General features: G+C 40.8%; 1 protein-coding gene across 14 annotated transcripts in view; it reads right to left on the bottom strand.

Annotated features, from left to right (window-relative positions):
* Positions 1 to 19707, bottom strand: part of ATXN2 (ataxin 2) — a 49375-nt gene that overhangs the window by 20448 nt on the left and 9220 nt on the right. For 5 of the 14 annotated variants that reach the window (XM_038152712.1, XM_038152707.1, XM_038152709.1 and 2 more), the window contains exons 4-14: positions 19573 to 19644; positions 19215 to 19365; positions 12593 to 12717; positions 11298 to 11389; positions 8509 to 8706; positions 7825 to 8003; positions 6117 to 6326; positions 3788 to 3970; positions 2129 to 2317; positions 1338 to 1445; positions 377 to 447 (exon numbers count right to left, since the gene is read on the bottom strand). In XM_038152712.1, the coding sequence (XP_038008640.1) occupies positions 377 to 447; positions 1338 to 1445; positions 2129 to 2317; positions 3788 to 3970; positions 6117 to 6326; positions 7825 to 8003; positions 8509 to 8706; positions 11298 to 11389; positions 12593 to 12717; positions 19215 to 19365; positions 19573 to 19644 (1578 nt within the window). The remainder of the gene's footprint in view (positions 1 to 376; positions 448 to 1337; positions 1446 to 2128; positions 2318 to 3787; positions 3971 to 6116; positions 6327 to 7824; positions 8004 to 8508; positions 8707 to 11297; positions 11390 to 12592; positions 12718 to 19214; positions 19366 to 19572; positions 19645 to 19707) is intronic. The other 9 variants (XM_038152715.1, XM_038152713.1, XM_038152716.1 and 6 more) reach the window with 9 other exon arrangements.

Genomic DNA, 19707 nt, shown 5'->3' with positions numbered 1-19707 from the left:
TAACCTGATTTAATAAACCCTCATAACCAGGAAATAAGGAATATGAATTCATCTTCAATTTTCCTCTGCAAAACTCTTCATTTAATTTTGCAACAGCTCCTCCATATGGAGTGTGAGATAATTATTTGTGCCTAATGATCACACAGGTTTCAAGTCCTGTTTTCAGCGTACAGTCAATATTCACATTTATGTGCATCAGGCAATTGTACAAACAAGTCAGCATTGATTTTACAATACCTAACATGGATTCTTACAGATATTTTCATACATTAGGCAAAAGTATAAAGACCTGTTAACATAAGCAGTGTGTTCAATTCATTAAAATAAATCTGGATGCACATGAGAACGATGACACCATTAACAGAGACAAACTTACCCTAAAGTCATTCTTAAATTTCTTTAAATCATCAATCTGTTTTCTATGCTCTGAAACAATTGGAGAGACACCTGCCAAATACAAGATCAACATTGTCCAAGCATTTCTAATACAAGTTTTATACACATCACTAAGTCTGCATAAAGATAATGTTTTTGCAGATATAAAAATGAAATCCAGCCCCTTATTTTGGGTTTTAATTTGGTACAATTCCATGACCTATGTGTATGAGCACACAGAAAGCCTCTGTGAAAGCAGAGCATTACATAACTGATTTATCTTTAGTTCTCATGCACCACACCAAGGCAGAAGCCCTGAGGTGCAGGGACTGCAGAACTCACTGAACACAAAGAACATGCAACAAAACCCCCAACCCAGCCCAGCACTTCAAAACACAGCAAGTGAAGGAGAAACACTGATCAAGGTGAGATTTACGGCTGGACTCATCCTAAAGGTCTCTCCAATAAGAGAATTAATGAATCTGGTTCTCAGTTTAACATCATGAAAAGATTTTTTTTTTTTTTTTTGAGAACTGAATGAACAAACAACTCTACAGAGACAAACAAATGTAAGGCATAATAGGAAAAGCACAGTTAGAAAAGCTCTGCTGACCACCACGCTCAGAAGTACTGTGAGCACAGCTCTAAGCAGAAGCATATTCAATCCAAAGGCAGCTAAAAAGCAGCTCTGTGAGCAGAGGAAAGAAAGAAGGGGAGGGAAAAAAAGAAAAAACAAGTGAAATCACACCATCCACATGAGCATCTCTACACTTGGTGTTGATGGAATGAGTCACAAACAACATTTCAAAGTGCCACTTCACAACTGCATGACCAAATTTCACTGCAGAACACCAGACTGCCTCCAAGCCTTCCTTAAAATGCCAACTAAAGCAGCCAGGAGAGCAGGTTAAGTGTGCACAATTCCCACATCACTCCAGTACATGAAAGCTTTGGATACAAACCTTTGTTTTCAGGTTTAGAAAAACTAGGAGAAGTCTCACTTGGCTTTATATTCTCCTTGTTTCCAGTTGCAGAGTTTTGCCTCTGGTCCTGAAGCCTTGTATCTTTAGCTGGAAAAGAAATTGCCAAAGTTATTCTCTTATACACAACTCCAACTGACCAAAGAGAAAGCAAGAATGAAACGGGGGAGAGATTTAAGCATTTTTAGCTCGAAAAACCTTTGAAGTTACACATTTCCTGCTACCAAGTTGGTGCCTGGAGGATCACCCTCCCTCAGCCTCCTTCCCCATCCCACTGTCTAATGAAAAAACCCAATTAAACTCATCCCTCTCATCATACACGCTGAACAAACTATAAACTTAGAGCCAATTATTTTCAGCAGTCCAAGCTCTTCATACAGAATGCTACAAAGATTTGAGAGTTCTCAGACATTTGACTGTGCTCCTGAATGGGTTTTTTTTTCCCCCCCATCCCTTTTGCTGTGTTTGAAACCAGTTGCCTGTGTTTCTTTAACTTAAAAAAAAAGAGGCAAAAACTTATTTTGGAAAAAGAAATCCTCAATTAAGTCAGACACCTATAAACCCATATTCCTTAAGGGCAGAAGAAACTGAGCATAGAGACTTCCTCAAAAAGCCTCCATTAGTTTAAAGCTGGAGAAATGGGAACTCACAGTAAAATGAAATGTATCCCGAGTTTTCCTGTGATTCAACAAGCAGCTGTGCCCTTGCCTGAGCACATTCCTTGTCAGGAATTAGGGAAAGGGAGCATCTGCAAGGCAGTGAGGGCCACTTACCTTCATTGGAGGGGGTGACTGCTCTGTTGGATGCAGGGCTGGCAGGTGTAGGAGAGGCAGCTGGAACAGGCATGGCAACAGATTCAGTGGGAATAGTACCAGGCTGAGGAGAAGGCAGAGCTGGTCCCATGGGAGTGCTGCTCTGCCTGGGAGACCTAGGCCTGTGTGTTTTAGGGGATAATCTCGGAACTAGAAACAAACAGGAAAAAGCAGTTATAGGATGAGCTTCCCCATCTGCTCAGCAGTTTGTTTTAGTTTTAAAATGGCTACAAACATGCTTTGAAACACACTTAGTGAGATATGTAGTAACTGAAAACCTGTTTACCTTTCAGGCACATCTCCTAGTTCTTTACAATGCAGCATTTCATAGAGAATGGGGTGATTTCCCTGCAGATTGTCCCCCAAAATTTATCACTGCCCTCTAATGCCACCAAGAATCTGCAAAATGCCTCCCCAAATCCCCAGCAGTACAACTACAACAGCTCACATTAACCCAGTTTCAGGCAGAACACAAAAGGTGGTCAGGTCTCCACACAAAGAGATGTAAAACATTTTTTAAGAGGGCTGAAAAAACACATCCATTTTACAGTGTCCTCTTTTGGAGGTTTGCCAGCTGGAAAAAAAACAACACAGCCTATTGAAAAAAAAAAAGTGCTTTTAGGTGTATTTTTTGCCCCTGTGTTAAAGCAGCAAGGAAAGTTGTGCATTTTTTGAACAGAAAGTTGTAGCTCCTGCTTCCTGCTCATCCCACTTTGCTTTTTGTCTCATATTAACTCCCAGTGAGTGAGCAGAAAGGCAGGTAAGTGGTTTAACAGTCCTACTTGCATGTTAATAATATATAAACATGGAAGGTGAATCACAAATAATGCAACAATAGAAGAGTCAAAGTTTTTTCCACAAGGCAACAAGCCTATGTGGGTCTAATTTACACTTTCTTGCTGAGAAATGTGCTCCCACTACGCTCCTCTAGAATTCTGCACTGCTAAAAAATACCCAAAAAGGACCTAAAAAAGACCAAACTGTTGCTCTCTTGCCCTCGAGGAAACACCCAGCTCCTGACAGCCCACCAGAACATGGCCTCAGCTCAAGAGCTCCAGACTAGACCTGTGGCACAAGACTGAGCTTTAAGTCAAATATTTAAAAAAAAATGTATTTACTGATATTAAAAATAAGACACTCACTGTAACTGCTCCTACAGTAGCCAAGAACAACATCACCACTTAAAATCCATGTAAATTTTAAAGAAGTACATCCAACTTCACTTGAGTATCAATTCATCTTTTAACACCAACCTTCCTCTCCCCAAACACCTCCTTCATTTGTAAACCACAATCCAGCCACGCTGCCATAACCAAACTCAGGGATGCAGTGGCAAATCTCTACCTCCTCCAATAAATCCCCTAAAAATGAATCCTTTCAACAACTAATTCCCACACTTTTCCTTCCTTTCTCTCCACACAGCACCTGACTCTACAGTTAGGACAATATTGCACCAACTCTCACTCAGCTATCTGGGAACATCCTTCTCCCCACTCCAACTTTAGCCCAGTATTTGATTATTCAGAGCCTGAATTGCCTGGAAAAGGCAGGATTCTGCTGAGCATTCCCACTCTAAGGATCCCCCTGCAAGCCATCTGCAATAAGCCAAGCTTTACCTACCCCCACTGACAACTGATGACCACGTCCCACCTGAAGGGCTGCCTCGTGCCACTGCAGCAGTAGATGCTTCCCCAGGTGCATTATGAGATACAAATTCTAAGCCACTTGAAATTGTACCCCTACCAGTAGAGACTCTGTGACCTCGAGGGTGCCGTTGAGCCTTTGGTGACATCCGTGGAGGCCCTGAGGAAAAAAAGACAACCCCACACAATAAGTGCTTAATGCTCACCACAGAAAACTCGAACATCACTTCTTAAAATTGCATTTCATCTTAAAACTCTCAATAAAGCAGCAATAAAATCAAGCAATTGGCACCGATATCCTAAAAAGGCCAAGGTATTGGTTCAGCCAGGCTGCCAACATCCAGCACCTCCCCAGGGAGCTCCTGGGTGTTCAGAGGCTTTATCAGCACTGAAACAGGTGTGCAAGGTCTGGATTTAAAATATTTCAATCCAAGCATCCACCACTGCCAAGTGCAAGCCGAGCCACAGAGGTCAGTGGTGCAGCTGCCCCTGGATAAGCACAGTTCCAGGCTATCAAACATTTTTTCCAGAAAATAAAACATTCCCAGTGCTTTTGTCAGGTGGTCAGTGATCCCAACCATTTATAGCCACCACTGGCTGACCAATGCTCTTGGGGAATTTCAGCAGAGCATTCTCTGCAGCGAGGCTCAATTGCCTGCAGCAGGTCACAATTCATTCACAAGTCAGCAAAAATTGCAACTAAACAAGGGATTGTTATGCCAAGGTTCAAGTCATGCATGTTTAACACCAGAAGCCAAAGTCATAAGTGAATACAGGAATTCTGCACAGCCTGTACAGCTGCCACACCATAGTTATGCTCAAACCTAAGCAGCAATACAATTCTTGCATCCTAACAAACATTTTCTTTACAGGATTAGACTCAAATGTTGATACTCAAGAGGAAAAACTGTGTGTGAACAGAATCTGGCTGATTGCAGCTCATTTTTAACACAGGTCAGTAACAGGGTCAAGTTCAGATAATGGCTTTTAGCTTCAGAAAAACTTCTAAAATACCAAGTACCTTTCCTGGTTACATAAATCTTTAAATGTCAGCCTCTGTTTTAACCATGAATCTCAAGTCCACTTCAATGCAAATTTCATACAGGTGAGTATTTTAAATACACATTTCCCAGGAATAACCTTGCAGCAGTAGGAATTAAACGTTGCAGTAAGGAGCAGTTCACTGCATGCCTGACAAACCAACCACAAGTGCTAAGAAATAATTCAGTTTGCAGGTGGATTCTCAGTTCCTTACTCCAGAAAAAACCCATAATAAGTGGACAGTAGGCCAGACAGATGTGGCTACCACCCACTTTTTGGTCAGGAGCATTTCCCAGTGTTCCTGCTGAGTCTCAGGGATCATTCCTCTCTCTCCCATGGCTCCAGTGGAGCCAGCTACAGCACCCACTGCAAGTTTCCAGGGAGCTCAGTACAACCACTTTGCATTTTCTAGGCTTGCTACACACTGTTCTGCAGGGTTTAAATGCACTTGAAATAAAAATTCTAAACCATGTTCCTTACTGCACCCTCCCAGGACAAATTTAGTTGGGATAATTCTGCACACAGCTACCAAAGACTCACAGGTCAGCCTTTCTCTGCATATTAGTGACTGCCAGGGAGCTGATTTATAGTTCTGAATAAAAATTTCCTACAAATTCACCTTTGAAGCAGCTCTTCCTACCCCAATCTACAGTTCACTTCTCTGAATACAGCGTTTTTATTATCATGATTGTCACTGGTTGCTTTACAAGAGGTGATTCAATGATTCAGTTATGTGTTTTGTGGAATAATTGTGTTAAAATTGGTATTTGAGATAAATTTGTATTTGAGATAAATTTGTATTTGAGATAAATTGGTATTTGATATAAATTTATAGTCCTAAAAATGCTCCCTAAAGTTATCAGGTCCTGCATGTTGCTGTTGGTTAATTTAAGACACTGAGCAGCGTTTACAAAGCTGAGTTTAATTTCATACCAAACTCGGGAAATTTCACAGCTTTCTTTCGTTTTTGTAAAGCTCTTCAAACCAAACAAACAGGAAAAAAAAAACAAACCACCAACCAAACCAACAAAACAAAAATAAAAGGTTAATAGAAATAGTCTGATAAACTAAAGTTAAACACAAATTATAGGTTAAGTAATGAAGAGGAAAAAAAAAAACAACAAAACAAACCAACAAAAAAAAAAAAAAAAAGAAAACAACTCTTGTCAATAACAACTCACGGAGGAGTTAAACAGAGACAAAACAAAAAATAAAAAAAAAATAAAAATAAAAAAAAACCATGAACAAATCTGGTATATTTGTACCTTCTGAAGACATGCGTTTAGGCATAGTAGAGACAGGAGCTGGAGAACCATGAGCAGAGGGGTGAGACGGGGGCCTGGAGGGCCGCGAGGGGGGCCTGGAGGGCGGCCGTGTAGGGGTGGCTGCCCGAGGTGGAAGAGAGTTGGGACCTGACTGGTAGCGAGAAGGTGGGCGAGAGGAAGGAGATGGGCAAGGCGATGGCCAGGCAACACCTGACAGAACAAATGATATGAAGGAAAGTATAAAAACTAAAGAAAAAAATTATGGGGGTTGAGGGGGAAGGGGAGGGGGGGGGAAGGGGAGGGTAACAGAAAAAAAAAAAGTAAAATATGACAAAATGATTTTTTTTTTTTTTGTTTTGGTTTTGTTTTTGGTTTTTTCCACGGTTTAACCCTTTGGGGATGGATCGAGGCGGTAATTGAGGAGATAAAGTCTCAGCAGGTTGGGTTTGCCTTGGTTTTTGGGGTCAAATTGAACTTGTGAATGTCACAGGCTCCCCAAAGGGTTAATTAGGATCTACAAACACTACTAAGGAACAGACAGTAAAGTTTGATCTGTTAGCCTGGCATACCAATGCTCCACAGCACCCAGCACTCCACAAGGTCCTTAACAGCTACCAGAGGTTCTCAAACAGCTGTTCACAAACAGTACTGACCACACAAACTGCTACTTTCAAGCCAAACGATGAGCAAATATCCATCCAGGAGCTGGATCTTTACAAAAACCAGCGGTGTTCAGTGTCTGAATGCTGACATTTCTGCCTTTATCACTTATCTGAGGTATTCATGGAGGATTTTAATCTAGGATATAGGGCTCATGGTTTTCAAAGCAGAATTAATTGAATTTACAAGCCATTCTGAGTATTTTAGGTCTACGATGTTGATTCAGCAGAGTAATAGGGTGAGAGAAACCACAAATACTACAGACAAATTTCAAGGTTAGCATTGTTTGGGCAAGGCTCAGTTGTCCATCCTTTAGAGAGCTGACTCTGGCTTGAGAAAGGAAGTCTCACTTACCTTTAGATGCTTCTCAGACATCACTTGAGTATTATACATTTTTCATTTATTCACAGCAATTTATTATAATAGCATTTTTAAATTCTACAAATAATGCCCTGAGGACAGGCCACTGCTGAAACCCATCTCCAGAAATGGTGTTTGGCTTCTGGGACACCAATTGCTGCCATGCAGTGCCTACTGATGCCTGGTTAGAAATACCACCCACGTGTCCAGCAGAAAATACTCAAATCCCCATTTGGAGGGAAGGCTTTGGATTCCTTTTCTGTAACACCGTTCTTGTTTTTCCTCTCCCATTTTCACAAAGCAAGTGGCTTTATTCTTTTCCAGAAAGGAAAAGAAGCTTTCTCCTGCCACTGCCTTTCACCAGGTGTCAGCACTGCTGCTCCTCCACCCAGAGCTTTGCAGTGCTGATGCAGTTTTTCATCTTTAAAAGCACACAGCGCACCATCATCTAAGACAAAGGTGTTCGAGGAGGAAAATAAATGACATTTCTGCTCTGCAAAGCCACAGACAGCGCAGTGCAACGAGGGTTCCTTTGTGAGTTAAGCCCAAATCCAACTCACAACCTCTGTGTTAAATGATGAATGCTAACCTGGTTTATTTACAAACCAATCTCACACCATTTCAACACAAAATGAGGTAATTCTCTGCAGTGTTATGAGGTACATTCATTCAGATTTCAGATACTTGCCTCCGTTAACTACTCTCTGATCTGCTCCAGAGTTAGGGCTGAATTCTGAAGTGTGGGATCCAGACCTTGAGATTGGTGGGCCTGATCCAGACTGGCCCATCCTCGGTGAGTTTTGTCTTCCACTTCCCCAGGACAGGACATCTCTGTTCCTCTGTCCAGGTGGAATGTATTTATTTTCTCTGAAACACACCAAATTTCTATCAGTGTTGAGACACAACTGAGAGGCAACAAGAAGCACCCCATTTTTTCTCTTTTTTTCTCCCATCAAGCCAAGGGGAAAAGTCTAAATAGTATCAGATGTTGACCCAACAGTCACCTCATGAATTGCCTTTTGATAGTGGTCACACAGTCCACTTTATGAGCCCACAGGCACTGAAGGATTAGCAGTAATGCCTGAAATTCTCCAGGACACACCAAAACCACTGCCCCTTCCTGTAATTTGGGACAAATTCACCACGGTGACAGGTCAGAATGGGGAAGTTTGTTTCACTACAGTGATAATACAGGGCCAGGCAGAGGTGTCCAAGTCAGCCTGAGTGCCAAAACCAGCACAGGATTGTTTACACAAGGCTCCAAACCTAATCAGACCTGCTGAAAAAGCCCAGTATCAATGAGCAAACTGCTACAGCACCAAAATACCTCCATAATTTAAATAAAAATACTATTCATAATGCACTCAAGTACCTAGTGTTCACACCATGTCCTTCTCTTTCATTAGCATTTCTCTGAACAGCAGTATATTTTTCTTCTTCTGTCCTTTCATCATTTTCCAAGGCAACCCGAGCTTTGTATTGGGCACTTGATTCAATTTCCTCTGCTAATTGAGTTGCTCTGGCTTCCCGCTTTAAAAACTCTTCTGAATTATCTCTTTCTAATGGCACCCTAAAAAGACAATGGAAAGGAAAAGAATCTCTGAAATGCATTCAAAAGCACAAAGGAGTTACAAAAATCACACAGTGTTAGTTCTAACCGAGTCAGAGGGAAAAAAAAAGTCTTGCTCCTAAGCCAGTAGACTTGCTGTCTTTTTTTTTAATATAAAATTCCTGGACTGGTTTGATATTATGGACAAATTCAGGGTCATTTACCTGCCTAGAGAGCTGAGGACAGGGTGCAGAACTTTTCCACAGGATTTGTAAATCCCCAGACCCTAAAGCTGTGCAAAGGCTCCAACTTTTAACATGGTTGAGAACATCAGGAACAAAAAGCCTCAGACTGCTGTTTACATAGGAAGCTACTCCAAGAGCCCAAATTTGATTTTTTTTTAGCTATTTACACATTGCCAGCAGACACAATCCTAGTGAAATTAGAGACTGACATCCTGACTCCTTTGGTAATTCCAGCCATAGAATTTCAGCTCTCCCATTTATGAAGTACTGTAGAAAAGATGGATGCAACACTTCTGAGCACAGGATCAGAAATTCCTGACTCATCTGTGAGTGCCAGGACCTCAATCCCATTCTTTCCATGTCTCTCTCTATGGCAGGCAATGGAATATTGCAAAAAACATCCCATAGGAAAGCCACCCAAGTCAAAATTCAATACATGAGCACTGAAACACTGAAAAAACCCAACCAGAGCTGGGATCATACCTGGCACCTCCTTCTGCCACCCATTTTTGGAGTTTACCTGTCCTAATGTTTGTGTCAGGTTTCAAAAAACCATTTTTTCCCCTTGATTTTAAAGTGGCAAAAGTTGTTCCACCAACCTTACTTCAGAATAAGCTACATAAAAATACAGAACAGAGCTGAGGCTTGGCCCACGCTCTGCTGGGCATTATAGAATCACTTCTGCCTATATTCTGAATAATATAAAGAAGAAAAACAAAGAAAGTGGGTGGAGATACAAGCCAGGTATAGAATAAAACATGCAAAATTGCTCAAGTGTTGGTGGCAGAACGAGGAAAACAAGTGGCTTTGCCAAATTCCAAGCCAGCACTCAGCTACAGCAGCACAAGTTTTCCCCCACATTTTTGGCCAGCCAAAACATTTACTGGCCTTATCAATGGTAACTGCAAGAATATTCAATAAAACCCTTCAGCATAAAGCTTTGGCTCAAATAAGGTTTACATGAATGCAAATCTGGTCCCAGGCCCCTCTGTTAATAAGACAATAAAGGAGAACAGCCAATAATCCTCATTTATTTAAAGTGAGTGCAAAAAATGAAGGGATGTATGGCAACCTGAAGAGGCAGGGAATGATTTCATGTGTTCTACCAGGCCATTAAAGATGAGAGAAAGGGGATGGACAGGATGACATCAGTCAGAACCCTGGAGACGATCAATACATTTGCTGGAACACAAACTTGTACCCTGATGCAGTTTGACAAACTCTACCTGCTACTGCTTAGCTCTAGGAAGAGAAAACAATCAAACAATAAACCCTTCAGCTGCACATCTAAGCATTTAATGGAAAAGCAGGAAAAGAGCTTCCCAGTTTAGCAGACTGATATGCAAAGCAAGTTGCTTGACTAGAGGGGAAAAAAAATGGAATTAATTTAAAGCCACCTTCATGTTTCTAATCTGTTTCCATTAATATCCAGAAAGCAGAAAGATGGAAGACTAAAGTTCAAAAGTACAAAAAGTACTTAGAGCAGTGAAGGGAAGGAAAGAACAGCTTCCCCAGGATTCAAACATAAGCCGATTAGGACACTTTGATTATCACCATGTTACAGGTCCATTTGCACAAAACACAGAAATCACATTGCTGAACCACAGACCTGGAGACAAGTGCACACACAGAGAGAAAAAAAAATCAAAATATTCACTGCTATTCCTTGATATTCAAAAAAAATCAGTTTCTGCTTTGGGGGTTAAAAGAGTGGGGAAATACTGAAGCCATTTCACAATGGCTGTGAACATCTGCAGTCCATTTGTGTTGCAGTTGCAGTGAACATTAGAGCTGCAGACTCTGGGGAATAAATCACTGCCAGAGTAGCCAGAGCAGCCTTTATACTACTTCTATATTCCAGTTGTTATTATATTTAACTAAAACTTCAGTTTAGAGCTGGACAAGTCTGTTAAACAAGCACACAACCCCCACCCTGGATTTCAGCAGCTTTTCAGCATTCCAGTATCTTCCAGATCAATTGTCTCAATAAAATCAGCGTTTAGCCAAACTGCTCTGCTAGGTTAAACAAAAAACTATAGGTATAGCAGCTACATACAGATTAATTCACAGCTTTCCACCCTATTCCTGGAAGTTTCTGCAAGAAACAAGCCTTACTGCGTGGCTAAATTCAGAAAACTCTGCAAAGGGAATGAGCTGTGCCCATTTAAGGGAATATATAAAGATTTCTACATCTAACTATTCACAGAAAGCTGGCAAGGTTTCTTAAGCACCATTCATTCATTGCTTTTGCAGTTATTTGATTCCACAACTTCAGAAACTATGCAAAATGAGCTGCAGAATATAAAGTTTGTCAAACCAGGGAGAACATTCAATACAAATCTAATAACAAAATATTTTGAAACTTACGTATAAGAAGATAAACTGCTGTCATAAGTTGACACTACACCATAATTTTCTTCATTGTAACGAAACATGTCATTGGGATCCCATCCATTAGACTAGAAGAAAATGATGCTTGTTTTTCAAAATGACACTGGAAACACATTCCCTTCAAATTAAGGGCTGATGGCAGAAGTTAAACCTTCTGCCCTTTTTCCTGGGCCTATGAATTCACTGTCCAGATAACAAAGTTATTAATGCCACAGTTTATTTCAGGGAGCTTTGTTCATCAGCTGCACAGATTCTACCTTCAAAATTCCTTTTTTTTTTCTTTTTTTTTTTTTTGTGAGTCTTTGTATTGCTTTTGTGAGTTTTTTAAGTACATGCTCACTCTGTACTAGAAGACTAATGGCTAGCAAGACATACATACATTAATATCTTTTTTGCCTTTTCCAAAAAGTGCAAATTAACACTTCTGAAACTTTTCAAAAGCACTGATGGAATTACCTGAGAGGCACTACAGGCAGAAGACTCTTGTTGATCTGCACAACTCCCTCACTTCAGTAAAATTGCTATCACAGCACTCAAGCACAACAATAAATGTTATGAATATTTTATAAAAGTACTGAGAGTACTGGGTATTCCAATAAATCTCAGCCCTACAGTATGGACACCAAAACTGACAGGAGAATTGTTCTACCCGAAGTTAATATGCTCTAATCAGTAATATCATCTCCTTGAACACACTGCAGGCTGAATACCTGGCTACAAGAATTTCTGCTTGAGGAAAAGCTGACTGCTGTGATATATGAGGACATGGCATTTGAGGCCATATTCTTCATCTAATGATTCATAATCTGAGACTGTCCCTGTGCTAGGGTCAGGCTTCCATCAATCCTCTCCATCTGCAGCCCAGGGACACTCAGCTGAGCACAATCTCCCCATCATTTCCAAGTGCAATGACAGTCAGACAGGAATGCTCTGATTAAACATAAATCACTTTGGGGCATTGCTGCGTTTGGAGTCCTTAACAAAAGCTGCTCTTTGGGTCCCGGAGTCCAACACAGCTCTCACCACAGCAGCTGCCATTGCTCAGAATTTGCCAAAAGTGCCATTTGAAAGGCAGCTATTCTCAGCCAGATCGCTCCAAAGGGCTGTGGCAGCTGCTGGCAAAGACTGAAATCCACCAGCACAATGCAGGACAGCAATTTTGCTCCTCCAAAGCTCATTAGTAGATTGAAATTAAGGAATTATTTCAAGGCATGTCCAGGGAAACAGCTCATTTTCTACTGATGGCCAGAGATGATCAAAGCATCACTCACGACATCGGTCTCCAGCGCCTCCAGCTCCTCGGAAGCCGTGTTCTCTCCTCCATCCCAAGGTTCCAGATCCTTCTCCTTGTGCTCTCCATTAACTTTAGCACTGATGGCTGAATCAGTAAAAGCATCTGCAACAGAGTGGGGAGGGTTGGGACCAGTGAGACCAGTTTGGGTAAGTTTGCACACTGGTTTTGAGCGGAGGAACAGCCCAAACACAGCTGAATCACAGGCACAGTATCATCAATCCCCTTCTCTTGGAGATGCTGGGCACCACAAAGGAGCCTACTCCAGATGAAAGTACAGCCTAACTTCTCTCATATCAGAAAACAGAATTGTTTTCACTTATTGCAATATATTTTCTATGATTACATGTATATTTGGGAGAGAAAAAGAGACAAAAAAGACAACACAAGGATCCCTATTCTTCTAGAAAACCAAAGACTTGTATAAAATTCTTTTCCAACCAGCCCACACAACTGCACACCACAATAGTGTGCAAATATCAAAAAGGCAGGAAAGCAACTCCCTAAATGGGCAAAATACAATTTTCCTTTCAAATATCCAAATTTCTTCTATTTCCACAACCCCTCAACACACCACCAGAGCAATTATCCATCAGCTTGGTGCCCCCATTTCCTGTGACATGAACAGAGGAGTCTCCTCTCCTTTTTCCAAGCAGCACCTTATCCAAATCACACAGAAAAATCCAGGAACTCTCTAGTTTTTGTTCTCAACAACATAAGAGAATAAACAACCAGTAAGGTTCTTCTATAGTTTATAAAAATTATAAAAACATCAACAAATAAAGATCACAAACATTTATTTTGACTCATTCATGTTTCATTCAAGCCAGACTTAAAAAGGAATAATACCAGAGTATTTCAATTGCTGTAAAAATATATCTAAAGCCATTCACCAAGCTTTTGTATTTGTCAGCAACTGGATCTCAGAACTACACACAGAACTTTAAAAAATCAAATAAGCATGTTACAAGCTCACAAATAAATAAATCAGCCTAAAATAAATAAGTCTTCAATCCAGAATTTCCTATCATCATTCTGCTGATAAAATAAGGAGCAAACATTTCAGACCTTTAGAAAAGATGAAATCAAACCACCAGGCAGTGCCAGATAAGGAAAAACGTGGCCTAAATTAACTTCTGGCAAGATCTAAAAATCTGCCTAAAAAAAAATAAAATGAACTTTAAAGCTATTATGAAAAGAATTCCCAACATATGAAGTTGGCCACTGATGTAACAGCTTTTACACAATCACTGAAGATGTTTTAAAGAGAGACTGCTGATACTGCTTTTATTCCCGTTTTACCCAATCTCACAGTGAAATTCTGCACATATATTGGATATAAAAATTCACTGAACTTGGTCTGTCTGATAACAGCTAGCACTATCCCATGAAATGCTCACAAAACCAGCTTTTAAAATATACTTTATTATAATATATATGATATATATGTGTTCAAATGTCATCTGAAACTACACAGGAACACAGTGCTACAACTCATAGTTAAGCAGTAGCTAAAGAGCACATTTTAAAGGATTTTAAAGAATGTAAACTCTGCATTTACCTTATCAATACCTCATGGCTTAGCTCAGATAAACCAGCGCTGCTCCTGCCCCAAACATCATTAATTCCATGTTTTATTTCTGCTCAGATTGGGCCATTTCACACCAAACTCAAGTTGGAGGCTGTTTATGTCTTTTAGGAAACTGAAATTTGTTTTGCCTTTCTGGGAATGGAGGGAGCTCCTCTCCAGTGAGATTAGATAAATATGAATTAGGAGCCTGATGGCAGCACCTGATGAAGGCAATCTGTTTTTCAGAAGGGTGTTTCCTTAATTTCTATTAAATTCCTCCAGGCAAACTCCACACAACTGTGCCATTTTGGATACTGTGAATAAAATACCAGCCTAACAAGACTCATCCACTCAACCCACTAATTTTCTTATTTAAACAGCCACATAAACATTCAGAAGCGCTGTTATTGTAATGATACAGATGGAAAAAACACCCAAGTCAAAACAAAATCTCCACTATCAGCAAGTGCTGCAGGTCTGGGTAGGATGTGTGCAGTCACTGCTGAGTTTCCCAGTAAATCCAGGATATCACAGGGCACAGGAAGCTCCACTGCTCTGCATTCCTCTCTCATTTTACAAGGAAAGTCACAAGTGAGACTTTGCCTGTTTAACCTCTACAACTCAAAGAAAACCCAAAGACAGGAGAAATTCAAGTTACAAAGGCACTCCCAGCCAGACAATGTGGTCTCAAGAGCATCCAGGCAAAGTTTAAATGCAGCAGGATGGTACCTCAAGGCACAAATCAGAATTTTCCTGGAACAAACAGCAGGGCAGGCACAAGGGAGACCAGAATTAAAAACCCAGCAAAGCCTCCCCCAAAATTAATCAGCAACAAACTTGAGAATGAATGTAAAAAACCTTAAAAATAAGTTTCCAAAACAAAAATGTGGCAATTAGGATGATTAATAAAGTAGAAGGTAAAGCATGAGCTGCTGCTGGAAGTGCCGACTGGCAGAGCAATAACTGACAAGACACTGCCCTGCTCAGCTTCCCCCTTATCTGGTGCCTCTTATCTCTGAGCTGTTGAAGGAGCAATTCACATGACACCTTGACAAGGCCAAATTTTTAATCAATCCCTTTTCTACTCGGTAAAACCCGAGTTAAAGATCAAATGGGACCTGGTGAAACAAAGGGCTGAGGCTGTACCACTCAATTAGCCCCCACTGCCTCTGTTCCTGCTTAATGTGACATTTCCTAAGCAGAGGAGTTGGGTATCAAAGACCTTGTTTTAAAGCCTGGTGAAAAATCATTTTTCATGAATGGAAAAAAGTCCCAAGGAGAGCTCTAAGCAATGGAAATTCATATTAAAGCAAATTAAAAATACACATTCTGCAAAAAACTCAGCTGGGGCAAATTCCTCAAGTGTGTGCTACTAACTGAGTTAAAGAAAAAAAGTGCCAGAGCAGAGCAATTAAGAGTCCGGGTTTAATTAATTTCAACGTCTAACATGCTTGTTTTCACAAACAGATTTTGGTGAAGAGCACAAATGTGCAATTAAGTGCCAGTCTGCAGCTGAAATGCCATTAAACCAATCAGTGTTACGTGCCAAAGGTGCTGATGGCACTCACTGAAGCTTTGATCCAGTCAAAGGAAACTGAGGTTTCACCTTAAAGGTTTCAACAGTAAACTCTGATTTGTTTTGTAACTCCTTACTACTGATTTGAAACATTAAAACCAGTCACAACCAGCTCTGCAGAGCCAACATTTCCTTCCTTTGTTCAAAAGATGCCTTCTGCTATTCCCCTTGCAACACTTTCTCTGGAAGGATGCCACTCTCAGAGCTAATTCAAGGAAAAACTTAAATAGCCAATTCTCTTCTGCCTTTCTTTTCATTGGATTTGTAGTATTTTCCTCAGCATGCCAAAAAACAATAAAAACATTGCAGAAGTCTTTTACTTTACCAGTAAGTTATCATGTTTGAATTGTCTTGTCTTTAAAGAGAAGCCAAGAAGGCAACTCCAAAGCCTTACTGAAATTTGAATCCCATGCAAACCAGCTCTGTGGACTGATCAGTGTTCAGGGCTCCCAGGAAACCCTTCTGGTGTAGAATCAGGAGAAACAGAACCTCCAAATCACCCAGCAGCAGCAGGATCTCAGCACTCAAAGGTGAAGCAGAAGGATGTGCTAATATTCATGTACAGCCAAGGATTTCAGCCTGCACTGACAGGGGGGTTTTAGCAGCTGATTTCCACTGCACATACAGAAATCAGTGTCAGTCCCTCTTTAGGAGCAGACAGAACAGTCTGGAAGGGGAATGATGGGTGTACTACAGCTTCACCTGAGTTTTCCAGCGTATGTTTCATTCATCAGCCTGCCTGTACTGCAGCAAACCTCGATTCCACAGAGAGACAAACCCTCAGGTGACTCCCTCCCCTTCCTCTGGAAGCCAAACAAGCACCTCCAGCAGCAGCAAGGTCTGTGCAGGCTGACAGAGCTGCAAATAAAGACCCAGGAAACAGGGGGACACTGATTTTTGGAACATTCACAGCCACAACACCCCTCCCTGTGCAGACCTACCAATTTCTCTCCCAATTTCTACAATCTGGGCAGACCCCAGGCTTTCCCCAGGGGTGCCTCTGAAGGTGCAGTGTCATGCTTGGCACAAACCCACGTGTGCTGCTCCTGTTCCACCCCCCAGGCCTGCAGGGCTGCTCCCTCCCCTGAGCTCTCTGGGTGGGTTATCAGCTGCCTGCCCCAAAGCTGCAGGGCTGTGATAGCACTGGGAGCTGCCTGCCAGCCTCTGGCAGAGGCTTTTCACACACAACTCTGTTTTCCTTCTTCTGAAAGGAGACTCCATCCCATTCCCTTTCTCCCCACCTGCTGCTCTTTCCCACTCCTCTTCCAGTCTCTTTTTCAGGATCCAGAGAACATCTCTTCTACTCAAACCCATTTGCCCACATTCCTCCAGCCCAGCAAGGAAAAAATGCCAGAATCAAATCCATAGCTACTTATACTGAATTGGGATGCATTAAAATGTTTAAACCAATATCTTCTGCAGAAATTTATTCAGTTCAAGGGCTCCACAAAAGTCTAGAAGTCTCCTACAGGGTAAGAAACCTCACAGAGAGAATCACGGAATAATCTGAGCTGGAAGGGACCCCACAAGGATCATCAGACCCCAACACCCCTACTCCAGGTAAGCCTCCCAAAGGAGAGCTCGTGAAAAGATCTTTTATTTGACTATGATTTTAAAGCCTTTCCAACCAAGTATTCCCAGATTCGCCTCACCTGTCTGTGAAAGCCAAAAACCATTGAGGGTTAGACAATTCCAAAGTCTCTGTTCCTAGGTAAGTGCAACCAGAGCACCAAGCAGGGACAATTCCCAAAACAAGGAGCACCAAGTCCTCAGGCAGGAGTTCAGAGCCAGTTTTCACTTTAAATCATCCAGTACCACAAAGATTTGGGTTTATTTACAAGAACAAAAGCCAGCAGCTCCTTCATGCACATTCACAAACTTCCAGCCTTTTGATTCCTTGCTTATTTAATTTCCCAGGAAGCAGAAAGCCCCTCATTGCTCTAATTTGAAGGTGTGATCAGAGACTGAGTTACACTTTCAAGTGTCATTTCCAGATAATGTATTTTTGGGACAAAATGGAAAGCAGATTAATTCACCCACTCCGACTTATCAAGTTCTGCAGCCTTCCAGTTTATCTTGCTCCAAGTTTTTATGGCTTTATTTCAGCTCTCCAGAATTTAAGAGATTTAGACTCAGTCATTCCACCTAATAAAGTGAACTGAGGGACTGTTCAACCTGAAACAGTCATTTTCTTCTAGAAAATGTCCATTGAGCAATTATTCCTAGAAGCAGTAGCATATTCCTCATGCAGTCTGCTCAAAATCTATAAAGATTGGGTGAGGGAGAGCCCAGTTTGCATTTACATTAAAGTGATGTTCATACCAAACCCATTATAAAACAGCTCTCATGTAATTTAAATTCCAAGTCCCATCCAGAACCTGGAACTTATCTGCATTTCAATGCTGCATTTGCTCTGACATTATGCATCATCATCTGGGAAAAGCAAAAATTCCTTGAAACAACAAACCTCTCATTCTGCAGCTTTAGATCAGGCAAGAACAGGTACAAACACAAGGTGAAGAGAGAAATTCTCATTAAATGTCCTCAGGTCTCTACCCACCTCTAAGTCCCTGCTAATGGGAATAAAACCTGTGTTCCAATAACCACTGAGCTCCTGTGACAGTTGTTAATCAGCCTGTAAATGTACACAGAGAAAACTTCACCCCATGCCATAAAAACCTGCATTTCCTTTTATTCCTTATCCCAGCAAATCAGCAACATGAAGCATAAAGACTCTGGAGATTTGCTGCCCAAAAGCAGAGAAATCTGCAAAGGAATAGAACTGACTCATGAGCTCTTAGGTTCCAGAAAAATAGTCAGGGGCTTGGAGGTCAGACATTAAAAGTATGAAGACTGCCTGCAAAATTGTTTAATTTGAACAGTTGCAATGTCTTCAAGAGTTTAAGACTTGTCTGTCATCTCTTTGTATTTTGAAGAGCTTTACCTACAGCTTTACAAGGAGTAAAGGAGAAATTAAAACACAAATGGAGGATTTTAAAAGAGTTTCTAGCTTTGTTTGCTGGAGTATTTATAGAATATTTCTCTGAATGCACGTTTAGACACAGATGTTACCTCAGTATAGACTCCAGATATCTCAGCTCTGAAAAATAACCTTTTTCCAAAGAGTTTCTGTATTCAATGATTCTTGTGTAACACACAACAGAAAAATTTAGAAAGACATTTACAAAAATGTGTCTACCTTCCACAGAAGCTGTAAAATATCCCGTAAAACCACTAAGGCTTTGCTTTCCAGACACCAAAACAGCTACTCAAAAATACATTATTTTAAAATGTATGAATATCTGATTTCACAAGGTGCTGAAGTTTTGCACTCTTTAAGAACCACGAATCTAAAAAGGAACTTCAGTATTTTGGATCCTAAAGCATCTGCTATGAAAAACCTTGAATTATAACCTCAAAACATAAAATTAAAAAAAAAAAAGAAAAAAAATATACCTCTTCTGGCATAATTGGTATCCATATCCTTAAAATGCACCATAACAAAGTCTGAGGACTTGAACAAGATACTCTCTAGGATGTCCTCCCGTTTTGGCCCCAAACTGGATTCTGCAGTTTTCCGATGAGCAGCATCAACCACTAAATCACACTGTGGGAAATACAAACACAGGGCACTGCTTTACTGCACAGCCATCCCCTGCAAAATTTGCAAGAACTAGGTATTTACAATCTGCTTTAAAACTAGGCATGAACAGTAAATATAATTCAGAGTAAATATTACAATTTTTAGTCAAATGTTGGTTATTCGGTATTAGGAATTTTCACACTAGGGAAGAGTCAAAATGTAAAAAATTACCTTAGGACTGTAGGTTTTAAAAACTCCTTCATATATACCACCATTTTTCACCTGTACTTCACATTTGGATCCCTAGAATACAAGAAAAATGAAAATATAACTTTCTACCAACATGACAAATGACATTACAGTGAT

This window comes from Motacilla alba, chromosome 15 (assembly GCF_015832195.1).
Source record: "Motacilla alba alba isolate MOTALB_02 chromosome 15, Motacilla_alba_V1.0_pri, whole genome shotgun sequence".
Taxonomy (NCBI): domain Eukaryota; kingdom Metazoa; phylum Chordata; class Aves; order Passeriformes; family Motacillidae; genus Motacilla; species Motacilla alba.
This window is presented reverse-complemented; position numbering and strand designations above follow the sequence as displayed.